This window comes from Lichenostomus cassidix, chromosome 14 (assembly GCF_008360975.1).
Source record: "Lichenostomus cassidix isolate B80296 chromosome 14, HeHo_3.0, whole genome shotgun sequence".
Classification (NCBI taxonomy): domain Eukaryota; kingdom Metazoa; phylum Chordata; class Aves; order Passeriformes; family Meliphagidae; genus Lichenostomus; species Lichenostomus cassidix.
The window spans coordinates 4,204,086-4,216,225 of record NC_139495.1 but is presented as its reverse complement, the minus strand read 5'-3'; the positions used below and the strand labels follow the sequence as shown (position 1 = coordinate 4,216,225).

The following is a 12,140-nucleotide window of genomic DNA, read 5'->3' as shown; positions in this document are numbered from 1 at the left end:
CCCAAGGCCACCATCCCGCACCCCCCATCTGACCCTGGAGCGTGCCCGGGTCACGCCCCCTGACCCGTCCTCACCACGCCCCTTCTGGCGGTGCCACGCCCCCTTTGCGACACTCGCGGTGCGGCCGGGCCGGCCCGGTCCGGTGGCGGTGTCGGTCCCGGTGTCGGTCCAGGTCCCGCTCCTGCTCCGGTGCCCGTCCCGGTGCCCCCGGCCATGTCTGACCCCCAGTCCCGGTTCGTGGCTCGGGCGCGCCGCCGCTTCGCCATGACCCGCGAGTGCGCCGTGCTGCTGCCCGGCGTCTGCGCCGCGCTGGCCGACCCGCGGCAGCCCGGCCTCGACGACACCTGCCTGGAGAAGCTGCTGGACTGGTTCCGCAGCCTGACGTGGTTCGGTGAGTGCCGGGCACTGACCGGGGCCGGTCCGAGGGGAAGGGAGGTCCGTCACGGAATCGGAGAATAGTCCGGGTTGGAAGGGAGCTCTGGAGATCATCCAGTCCGACCCGCTGCCACGGCAGGGTCACCGAGAGCACTGACACAGGAACAGCTGTCCGGTGGGATTTGAATGTCTCCACAACTATCTGAGGTGCTGTGGCACCTGAAAATGCTGCCGGTGAACCCGAATTCATCAGTTCTAACAGCTGGCAGGGGTTACCTCAGATCAGGCAACCGCCTTAGTGAGAGAGGACAGTCCTGACGGTGACCTGCTGTTTTCTGGCCTCTCCTGGGCAGATCCGACTGTGGAGCTGCTGCAGGACAACCCGTGTCTGACAGAGCTCATCACCTCCGTGCTGGCCCTGCCGGAGCCCAGCCCCAGCATCCTGTCCTTTGCCCTGCAGTTAGCTGGGATCCTCGCCTCTTCCGAAAGCCGATTCCAGCACCTGCAGGTGAGTCGGCAACCCAGGCTGTGTGTCTGTCTACTCCTTCTGTATGGACAACACCTGAAAATGTGCATATTCTGCTTATTAAATTTATGGCTTATGTGGAACAAATCAGCAAACGGTGATATGATAACAATGACTTGCAATCACCATTCCTGTTCACTGCTCATGTAAAGCTACTTTTTATTTGTCTCACCACAGTGCTGTGAATGCTGAATCCCATTTTTGGTTTGAAAGAGTGTATGGCATAACACTGCCTCACAGGAGTCACTGCATAATACTGTGTCCCAGGACAGATCCTGTAGGTTTAAACTGCACTAACAGATGTCATTTTCCCTCCATAGTAGGTTGACAGGAAATTTCTGATTCCCTGCAGAAATGAGAGAGCTTTTTAAAGCCCTGCTTTCTACAATTGGATACTTTTATAGTACAAAACCCAAAAGGCTTAATTCAGGGAAGAGATGTGTAGAGGTGTATAAAGCAGTCTAATAGAACTCATATACATAAGTTGTCCTTTAGCACCTGAAAACAAAGCAGTTTTGGTCTTGAACACTCTAGTTTGTCCATATGTTGCATTTAAGCGTGAGATTCTGAAAATTGCCTGTTTTAGTAATACTTCTAGCAAGAGGAGGTTTCACTACAGTACTGATACTTTTGATTTGGACAGAGCAGCCCCTTTGCTCACTGTTCACTCTGTGTTCTGCTCTGGCCTCAGCAGGAGGAGCTGCTGGGGAAGCTCTTTGGCCAGGAGGGGCCCCGGGGCAGTGCAGCGTGGGAGGATGCGTCGGTGCGCAGCGCCTGGGTGAAGGGTGTGCACAGCATGGTGCACCACCAGCCTGCCCTGCACTTCCTCTGCTCCACGGGTGAGTACTGCTGGGGCTGCCATCTCCCCAGATCTGCTGTGTCCCTGCCATGCCAGTCTGTTGCTCAGATGGCAAATGAGCAAGATGGGAATCTTTGTTTAATTAAGATTAGAATTACCCATTTGTCAAAAACACCAAAGACTTTGAGAGATGGTGGGTTTTTTGTTTAGTTATGCATTTGGTTTTTTTTCTCCAAACTGAAGATTTAGAGGGGAAGAAGGCACATTTAATAAAATCAAAAGCTATCTGCATTCATATTTGTGACTCTTACTAAAGGGTACATTTCAGTCTGATTTTAGTGCAGAAGAACTAAGCAGAGGCTCATTTATCTCTTAGTGCTTGCGCACATTTGCAATTCTGTTGTTGTTATGCAGGTCTGTAAATTCTGCTGTTAACACCAACTATAGATCCCATGTACAGAGGGGCCTAAAAGACTGGATTGGTGTTAAAGTGCAGTCCTTGCTGCTGTCCATGTGATGGAAAAGTGGCACTGACAGTGCTGCTCATGTTTTTCCTACAGGTTATGTCTGGAGATGGTGCAGGCTCTTTCCATAAATACTCATTGAGTGTGCTGTCAACTCTCCTGTTACTGATGTTATATTGAAGTCTGATCCTGAGTTATTATACCCCTGAGGATATGAAAACAATTTTATTTTCTTCTTTTGTTTGCTTGTTCTTAACGACTGGCTGACTTGGAGTAGACAGTACAAAATAAAGTATCAGAAACACCCCCCCACCACCATTTAAAGCTGTCTGGTACCTAAATTAGAGTCATAAATGGTTGTTTTTCCTCCAGTGACTTGTTTTGTTCTCCCACAGGAGGCATGGATGTGATCTTCACTCTTCAAGGAGATCCCAGCCTGTTTGTGGCTTCAGCTGCCAGCCAGCTCCTGGTGCACATGCTCACCTTCTCCCTAGAGTCTGAACCATCGAAACCTCTCAGTACAAAGGACTGTGACTGGCCAGCGTGTGCCCAGATGATCATAAAGCACATAGAGGAGTCACTTCAGTCCAGCTCTGCCTCTCACATCGAGCAGTCATTGAAGCTGTTGACCAGTTTGTTTGGCAGTTGTTTTGGCAGTTGTTATGCTACATGGACTGAAGTGCTGTGGTTAAACGTAGCAAAGCAAATAGAATCCTTTCTGCTGGAGGAGACTGTTCAAGCACAGCCTGTGCTGGCGAATCTTTTGCTTAACGTGGCACGGTAAAGATCTTCTGGCACCTTGGAGCCTGTGCTGAGATCTGTTTTCCACCATGTGATGGGTTACACTTACATTTCTTTCTGTTCAGGTCCCCTGTGTTTTGTGGCACTGAAGGCAGCTTTTGGGCATTAGTAACTTCTGCTCTGGAACACTTAACCCCACTACAAGCAGGTCCTCTGGCTGTGGGACTTCTGAAGCTCTGCAAATGGTAGGTCTTCATACAATGAAATTTCTGCACTCTGCAGGTGTTTCTGCTCCATAATTCCCCTTTAGGTAGTGAAAAAGCATCAGGAAATCCTCAAATGAATACAGCACATACTGATTCACAGGCTAGGTAACTCTTGTTTTAAGATAGAAGGACATTTTTTTGTTGACAAGATCTGCCTCTCTCTCAGCCTCTTTGCACAGGATCCCACTTTCTATTTGCGTAGCTCGATAAAGCTGCTTCTAAATTCCAGAGCCATTTCTCCTCTGCTTTCAGTTAGCAAGGGAAGCTTGGAAGAAGTCTCAAATTGTGGTACTGCTTTTGTTGCTCTGTCGTTGCTGGCTTGTTTAAAAGAATCATTATCCTGCTCAGCATTTGGGGGCATTTGGGAAGGAAATGAAATGTACTTGTTTTGGTAATTGCTGTTTCCTCCTTGAAGCCCACAAGATGTGAGGATTCAGGCACTGACTGTTCTGCTTCAGCCAATGGACTGTATTTTGAGAGCAGCCTCCCAGCCTCTGGAATATGCAGGTACAGTTGTGACAGAAAAGTTGGAGGCCAGGCTGCTTGCCAGCATTTTAAGTGTCTGGTGCAGACAAAACTGGAGGAGAAGGAGTAGGAGAAGTCAAGGACAGTAGCAGAGTTTGTGGTAAAGTGCAGCATTCTACTGCCAGGTGCATTTGAAGGGATATTCATACTACATCACCTGGATATCTTGGTTAGCTTTAAAAATCACAGTCTTTTCTATTCATTGACAACCTGAGCTCTTCCCTTCTTTGATCATCTAGGTTTGCTGGATGAGTCTGTTAGTGATCCTGTCACTGTTGAGAGCCTTCTGTCCTCCAAGACATCTTGTGCTGGTCTCCTGTGTCAGACTCTCACTCACCTGGAGAATCTGCTGACTCTGGTAACATTCAGAGAGGGAAAAAAGCCTGGGAATCAAACTGGTCCTTGAAAGACAGTGTTAAGAGTGGTTGCAGACTTTTGCAGTAGAGCATAACAGGATATGGAAAGGAGTTGGCAGTGAGGGTTTCCATAGTTTAAGGAAATTTAGTGCAGTAGACTCCAAATATGAAAACAGAGAAATGAATACTGAGGCTCATGAAGAGGGACTGCCCTTAAATTTTAAATCTGTCTTGATGAGCTTTCTTACCATATTTTACTTGTACTGCAATTATTGATCTTGTGAAAAAACACAGATTGAGCTGCTTTCCCAAGCAGTGAGAAGAATCTCCTTCCATCTGTGCAATAGTTCCTGGAAGAGAGGAGGATAATTTATTTGTAGTTAGAGACGTTGTGGTACCTTGAGAGCCCACTAGAAATTGCAAATTTTGCTGCCTTCTGACCTAAAACTGCTCTGTGGTTGAGACTGTTTCTAGAAACTCTTTTCTCTTTTTTTTTTCTTTCTCACCCATTAGAAACATTTAAGAGTAGATTTACCCTGTGTGTCTTTGCTGCGCTCTCTCATGACAATATTACAATTCTGCAATGGCTTCCTGAGTCCAACTTCTCCTCTGGGAAGCACAATAAGCAGGAATTTAATCAATTGCTTTAGAGTGCAAAAGTCAGCTCTTGATGTACTTGCAGCACTCTCAGAGAAAAAAGGTGAGTTAATCTTTGCTTTCTTATCCACAACAGCTTTACAATCCCATGTCTTTCTGTATTTCAGCAGGGATTTGGCTGCTCCTTCTCTCAGTATTGGTCCTTTGGGTTTGTTTTCTCTGTTTCAGGCTGTGACACACTCATAGGAAGTCTCTTTGATGTCCTTCTGGCATATCTACAGAGTCCAAACACCAGTCCTACTGTGAGTATAGAACTAGAGAGAGACCCAAGTCTATTAGCTTGCTCCAGTGGGGTGTAATTCTGAGAAATTGTCTGACCACAGTTGTTTCTCAGCACACTTTGTGTTAGAATATGTAGGAGACTTGTCTTGGTCCTGGGTGGCTTGCAAGAAATAGCTAAAATTCTAATGAGCAAGTAACTGACCAATACATTGAGAGTTCTTGAGAAGACAGGAGCCATCATGTCTAAGAGTAGCACTGGTATTTTCAACTTGACATGGCCACGAAGTATTGAATTCTTTCTATTAAGGGTTTTTTTGCCTTGTTTTGTTTTAATGACTGTGATGGCAACTGCAGATCAAAAGCTGAAGGCACTAAAACTCCATAATACTAAGCTGAACACAGGGATTTTCTAGGTGTTTGTTAGAAATTATATTTAGGCACCTGTTATTTGTGGCTGGATTCTTAGTAAAGAGGCATGTGCACTTGTTTAGTCTGAGAATTTCTCTGTAAGTTTGAGGTTAAAATGAATTTTACCTGTAAAGGCAAAAAGGCAACACAGCCTCCTCCTGTAGTAAAGTTAATCTGCTTTACATTGCTTCAGGTTCTAAAGAAAACCTTTCAAGCTACATCCAAGTGGTTGGTGCACTTGCAGGAGCTGTCCTGCTCCAACAGTCAGTGGCAACAAATGGAGAAGATTTTGGAAGGTAACAAAGCTGTTCAAGCTGGGGCAAACAGCAGCTAGTGGCACATATGAAATCTGCTCCTGCCTACCTTTCCTGCTCAAAGCACTGGATTCACTTGTTCACAATTATGTTGAATTTAAGTTTAGTGCTTTGCAGAACTCTGGTAGAAGCACCCAGCAGCAGCAAAAGGGATGAAATTATGTAGGGGTTGTACAGTGAGTGCTTCAGTAAGGCTTGTTGCCTTTCATGCCCATTGAGGTTTGTCACTTGCCTTTTACAGATGTGTTTCTGGTGCTGCAGAAGCGTTTGTGCAGTCCTTGCTGGGAAGTGAGAGATTCTTCCCTGGAGTTCCTCACTGCCATGGTTAAGTGCTTGAGAGGTAGGTGCAAAGATTTAACAGTTCAGATTGGAGGAGTATTTCTTTTAATGTTATGAAAGTCAGTCGGGCTGGTGAAGCATCTTGTGAACTGTAACTGGAAGGCTAAGAAAAGAAAGAAGTGTCAAGATTTTTACTCTTAGATCATGATCAAAATCTGACAAAAATATTAATAAACTTCTGCTACTTTTTCTGTTGAAGTGAGATTGCTATACCTGCCTTAATGGCAGTTTTGGTGAGTTAAACTGAAGGGTGTTGAGACATGTCTGTCAAGGCAGGTGACAGTGCTTAATGGCAGATAACACTTTCTGGTTTTCAGTTTGCTCTGCAGCAGAGTCTGGTTTCTTTCAGCAGGCTGGGGGCTGGGTTGTAGGAGGCTAAAAGCCTAGACCTGCTTTGCATGCTTGGCATTAATTACTGATTTTCCACTTTACTGATAGCTCAGGCTTTGCAGCAGGTAGCAGTGAGGCAATGCTAATTTTCCTCTGGTATCTCTGCACTGTTGGAAGGGAGGGGGATATTGTTGTCTGCTGTCATCCCCGGTGACATTCACAAAGGAAGTACACAGCTCACTGTGCTACATTAGCACTTTACCCTGCAGCCCCTCTCAGTGCTGCAGTTACTGTTATTTTCTCTGCTACATGCCTGACAACAAGGAAAGGAAGACGTTTTCCTCCTTTAAGCAAAGGCATGAATTTGATAAGGCTGGAGCCATGTCCCTGCTTGCCCACAGAGTTTTTTCTTGCTGCTAAAACAACTGTAAATGCAGTTTTCCAACTTCCAGTGTCTGTCAGGGCTTGACTAAAAGTCACTGAGCTGCTGGGAGATGGGGAGCCTGACACAGTGTATCTGTGCTCTGGTGAGCAGCTGCCTGGTCCCTGCAGTGGCTCCTCTCCCTGGCAGCTGTCCCTGCAGGCAGTGGCTGTCCTTGTTTGATGCAAAGGACTGTTTGCATTGGAAACAGCTTCCTGCTCGCAGGGAACAAATTTCCACTTCTTTGGATTGCTGTCTTGTTTACAGAGCAGAAGGAGTTCAGGCAGTGTCTCCTGTCCTCAGAGGTGCTGAGGCTCACTGAAAACCTGCTGGAGGATCCAGAGAGCTACGTGCGAGCGAGCGCTGTGACTGCCCTGGGACACCTGGCCTTCATCACTTGCTTTGCTCCAGAGTCACCTGTCACAGACAATCAATATGATAAAGAGGTAGGATAGCTGCTTCTGCACTAGCAGAACTACTCATCAGTTTACTGCTGTACTACTTACAACTTTCTTCACAAGTTGTCTGCTCATGCAGGCAGATGGCACAACCAGTAATGACAAGATTTTTTACCTCTGTTCCTCCCCTCACTATATTTTCTCTTTTGTCTTTTTGCATCTAGAACACGATAGCAAAACTTCAGGAAATCTTGTCGACAGACTCAGAGGGCTTTCCTCGGAGGGCTGTGATCAGCATCTTCACCAAGTGGCTGAGAGAAGGCTGCACAGGTCAGCTGGAAGATACAGAGCAGTTTGTCTCTAGAGTCATCCAGACTGTGGAGCATGACTTGGACTGGGAGGTCAGACTTGGTGGCTTGGAACTGGTTGAAGTTTTCTGTAGTCAAACCATTTGCCAGCTTTCCCAATGTCCCTATGCTCCTGTCTCCTCTGCAGTCACAAATTCCACCCCTCAGAACGAGCTGCTGCAGGTGTTTTGTCGAGCAAAACTGTTTGGGTTTTTGTTTCGATCTTTGTGTGACTGTGACAAACCCGTGGGGCAGAGAGCCTGTGATGTGCTGATTGGCTTAAGAGGTCATTTCTACCCCATGAGTACTTTGGAGAATCCACAAGAGATTGAAGATTCACCTGCAGGACGTGGCATTGCCTGCTTACAGAGGACACTAAGACAGGGTTCTCTGGCCCAGAACTTCCCCACGGATGGTGCTGATGGAGTGGATTTCCAAGATCCAGAGAGCATGATGTTGGCTTTGGGTGCAATAGACCTCCTGGAGCTACATGATGAGCTAAATAAAAGTAGTGACCATGTGGAGGAAAGCCCTCAGTCCCTCTTGCAGGACATCCTTGCTACTGTGGGGACCATAGAGGATAATGAAGTTGACTGTTACTGAACTTGCTCTGAGGGAGCAGTGTTTAAGCAGTTTTCTTCTGGAGGAGAAGGATGGTTTTGTTAGCTGTTAAATGGGTTAGAAAATCTTTGCTTTAATACTGATGACTTTTTTTTGTTAAAAATGTCATTTCCAATAAACTGTTGTTTCTTTTTCAAAGTAAAAACTTTAAGAATTGCATTTGTTCTTTCTTTTTAAGTTGTTGTGTTTTAAGAAAGCACCAGACCATGCCTACATAAGGAAGCATTTTAAAAAAACAAAAGAGTGACTGAAAACGAGTTATTGCAGGCTCCTGTTACAGCCAGAGTGGCTAAAACTGATGGAGACTGGTTTTAAGGGACACTTGTTTTGACCTTTCTGTATGTTATTCTAAAAACAGCTTTTGCATTTTGAAGCCTAGAGCAGAAGGTGGCATTGAAGGAGTCAAAAGCTGATCATCCTTAGCATTACAAATTTTCTTCTATAGATCACAGACTTGTTTGATCTCAGCAGTGACACTAACATGCTGACTTTGGTTTTAATTGAAGCCAGAAGCAAGTCCATTTTGCTGATTTTTTTTTCCAAGTGCTCCTATTTTCCATTCCTGAAGGCTTCAGATAGTTTCTAAGAGAAACTGACACAGCTTTTTCAGGATAAATTTGATCTATGATTAGCTTTGGTAACAATTAGAAAACAGCAGCCATAGTATGAATGGCAACATGATTTTCTGAGAAAAAAATTGCCAGTTTTTAAAAAACTTGGGTAAGACAAAAGTTTGCAACTTACTCATGTGCTAAGAAGCTTTCTGCAACCAAGAAAAAACTCAAACCAAACTACCTTTAGCGGTAGATCAAACGGTGGTGTGTTCTTTTCCAGCACTGAGGTGTTCCTGAGCATGCTTTATCCTCCTGCAGCCTGTGGAGAGGCAAGAGCACAACACTGATTTTAGGGCAATGGAGTCTGTAGCATCTAAAGTAGTGAAAGGACTTGTGCAATCTCCTCCCTGCAGCAGTGCAGTTGGGTGAGATGTGGTTTGGATCTCTTGCTGCTGGGGCTGAAGGTTTACTCTGTGCCTTTTGAGGAAGGCAGCACATTTGCCTATTGCAGTGTGCATAACTTTATGTGTGACAGAGCCCTTGGGTGTTTTTAGGAAAGAATAGCTCTGCTTCTGACACACAATTGTACCTGCGCAGGGTCTACACCTGGCAAAAGAAGATACTAAAATTCAGGCCTTTTCCTGTCACTGTGGTCATCTCACAAATGGAAAGGGTTAGTGAGAGAGAAGGGATGTGCTTTTAAAGAAGTGTGGAGTGTTTGTGGAGTTCTAGCAGTCCTGCCTACTAAAGAGACTGCAGTTCCAAAACCAGCATTCTGTGTTGACAGTAGGTCAGCTGTGCTGCAGGAGAGGAGACAGCAGGTTGCTGGGTGAACGCCTTCCTCTTGTTCAGCACTAGAATTCTTGTGATTTCAGGGCTGTGCAGTTTAGGAGACTCCAAGGAGTTATTCAGATACAAGCAAATTGAAAAAGTGAGTTGTTACAGAAAGAAAACTCACTGCTTATTACCAAGGTCTCTCAACTCCCAGACCTATTAATTTTTCATGGAACTCTTTCTTCTTTTTAATCAGCTGGGGTGAGGGTGACGTTATGTTTATAGCCTAATTATTTGCCTAATTGCAGCCCAAAGTCATGTTTATACACAGGATGCTTGTACACTAAAAACCAAATGTGTAACAAACTGAGGGAGCTCCTTATCTTTAGCAGGGATATTAAGGACTTGTTTCATCTTTCATTAGAGACAGGCCTCCACCTCCAGCAATTCTGTGACAGTGCTGACTCTGTATGTCTGTCCTGTCTGAGCTCCCTGCTTTGCCTTTTGTTTCCTCTGCTGCTGCAGTGACAGTAGAGTCCCACTGACACCGAGGTGCTGGCACTGCCATCCTGCAGCTGATCACTGGGAGAAACAGGAAGGGTCCCATGGATATCTGAGCTGTGTGTGGAACAAATGCCTGGGACTAGAGAGATAAAGGGAGATGAAAGCAAACCAAAAACTCCACAATTCTTTCTACAGAAATCAGTGGGGTGGGATCTCTGAGCTGGAAATTTAGCTACCAAGTTTATGAACACACACCAACAGCTACTAATGTGGATCATCCCTCATGCTGGGATACCCTCTCTAGGATGCCCATCTTTGCACCCCTGGGGATTCATACAAGTCCTACTCCACCTGCTTATGCTGACAACTTATTTTAAACCCACTTCTTACCTACCAAGGGGTTTTTTGTATCTCCACAAGATCCTTATTCCAGCCACACATCTTCCTGCTGGGTTAACAATTCCACTGTGTGGTAAGTCTTGCCAAGGAGCTGTGGTCATGGTGCACTGGGGGGAAGGCTTGGATCCCAAGGACACAGCCCCGAGCAGCTCTGGCTGCCCCCAGATGCATCCTGAGCCTTCACTTCAACAAGTGCCACTGTTACTGAACCACTTCACAGCATGGCAACAGCCATCCCTCCAGAAACTACCACCAGCTCACTCCTGTCACACAACACAGAGAAGGAAGGGGCTGCCTGGCCTGATCTTATGGACATTTTAGGATGGATTTCCCTGGAAACCCCAGCGTTTACCCCGTCAGAGCTGTAGCTCTGTTTGGTTCCTGCAGGAGGCAGGCACCACTGGGAGTTTTTCCAACACCCACACACAACTGAGCTGATTCTGGCAGAGGCTGTGGCCAGGCATGGGCCTCAAGGCAAGAGGCAATGAGGCTCAGGACTGTCCTTTGCTTTTAAGAGGGCTGTGAATAGCAGGCAGTGGCAATACAGGTGGTATTGACACAAAACATCACAGCTTAAAAAAATTCTGTCTCTGGTGGCTGGTGCTGTGAAAGGAGAAAATTCCAAAGCTCATTTCAGCTCTTTATCTGCACTGGGGCAATGTTGTGTTGTGTGATCTGTACACAGGTAGGAAATTCCTAGAGTTGCTTTCAAGACATTTCAACAAAGCTCTGATGAAAGGATTTATCCTTTAACTGCTCTGACTCAGACACAAGAGAGAATAAGCATCTTTGGCTCAGCCCTACACTAGCAATAGCTCTATGAAAGCTGCCAAAAGAATGGCTGTTAATTTTCTGGTTTAATACACTAGACATTTACAATACAAAAGATATTCTTTGCCTAATTATACTAATTGCACAACTTAGTAAAAAATGGGCCATAACTGTCTAGGGCTGTTGCTTCAGCTTAGATATACGTGATCTGTGATTATGGATCAACTTGTGCACATCTTTGCAATTTCTTCTGTCCTCCTCTGATAAAATTTGCTACCTTTCAATACATATTCATCAAGGCTTCTAAAAACCAGTGTGCATTAGAGAAGAAACTCATCAAGTTTCACTGCAGAAGATCTCAGCAATTTACAATGGAAAAATATACCAGTAGCAGCAGCTCTGTGGTCTGTGTAATTTCCCCTCAGAGTAGTGGGTTTGTCCTCTGCTGAGAAATAAAACATCACTTCAGCAGGGCCAGAGCTCAGCCTGCATCAACTCCAGAGGCAGGACAGGTCTTGCCTTTACCCTTGGAGCCAGAGAAACGGCATTCAATGGAGCAGTGTGCTTATCTGCACAGGGCAGAGCAGAGCTGGTGATGTGCAGCTGTAAGGAAACACATCCTGGGGGCTTTCTTAACTCAGCCCCGATGGAGATGAGCAGCCCTCACCAAGGGCTCCTGCAGAGCCACGGGTGCAATTAAACAACTTCAGTTAAAGCAAAATGAAACTAAAGAAAATAGTGTTTCTATCCTGATATCAATACCCAGTCTCTGCCCAGAGCACAGCAGCTGAAAGTGTTTATTTACATATAATAAACATATAACAGGGCTGCAAAGATGCCCTTCACACCTCTGCCTCAAAAACAAAGCCATCCAAACCAAGCTAATCCCTATTTGACTGTTTGTTAACCTCCATGCCAGGGTAGGAACCCAATGTGTGGAACAGAAGTTGCACCCACTCTTTGATTGACATTGCTTGGTTAAATCAGATCAAATCAGGTATTAAACCACAACCTTAACCTGTTCCTGTA

At 45.6% G+C, this 12,140-nt stretch overlaps 1 protein-coding gene across 3 annotated transcripts in view; it reads left to right on the top strand.

Moving 5' to 3' along the window:
- The first annotated feature begins 57 nt into the window (after nt 1-57).
- The window catches only part of BRAT1 (BRCA1 associated ATM activator 1), a 211,404-nt gene continuing 199,321 nt past the window's right edge, over nt 58-12,140 (top strand). The window contains exons 1-13 of one of the 3 annotated variants that reach the window (XM_085074536.1): nt 58-391; nt 729-883; nt 1,596-1,740; nt 2,560-2,944; nt 3,031-3,150; nt 3,587-3,678; nt 3,936-4,054; nt 4,566-4,752; nt 4,878-4,951; nt 5,533-5,635; nt 5,895-5,993; nt 7,011-7,189; nt 7,366-8,254. In XM_085074536.1, the coding sequence (XP_084930662.1) occupies nt 214-391; nt 729-883; nt 1,596-1,740; nt 2,560-2,944; nt 3,031-3,150; nt 3,587-3,678; nt 3,936-4,054; nt 4,566-4,752; nt 4,878-4,951; nt 5,533-5,635; nt 5,895-5,993; nt 7,011-7,189; nt 7,366-8,091 (2,562 nt within the window). In that variant the 5' untranslated portion in view covers nt 58-213 and the 3' untranslated portion in view covers nt 8,092-8,254. Of the gene's footprint in view, nt 392-728; nt 884-1,592; nt 1,741-2,559; nt 2,945-3,030; nt 3,151-3,586; nt 3,679-3,935; nt 4,055-4,565; nt 4,753-4,877; nt 4,952-5,532; nt 5,636-5,894; nt 5,994-7,010; nt 7,190-7,365; nt 8,255-12,140 lie in introns of those variants that run through there. The other 2 variants (XR_014855072.1, XM_085074535.1) reach the window with 2 other exon arrangements.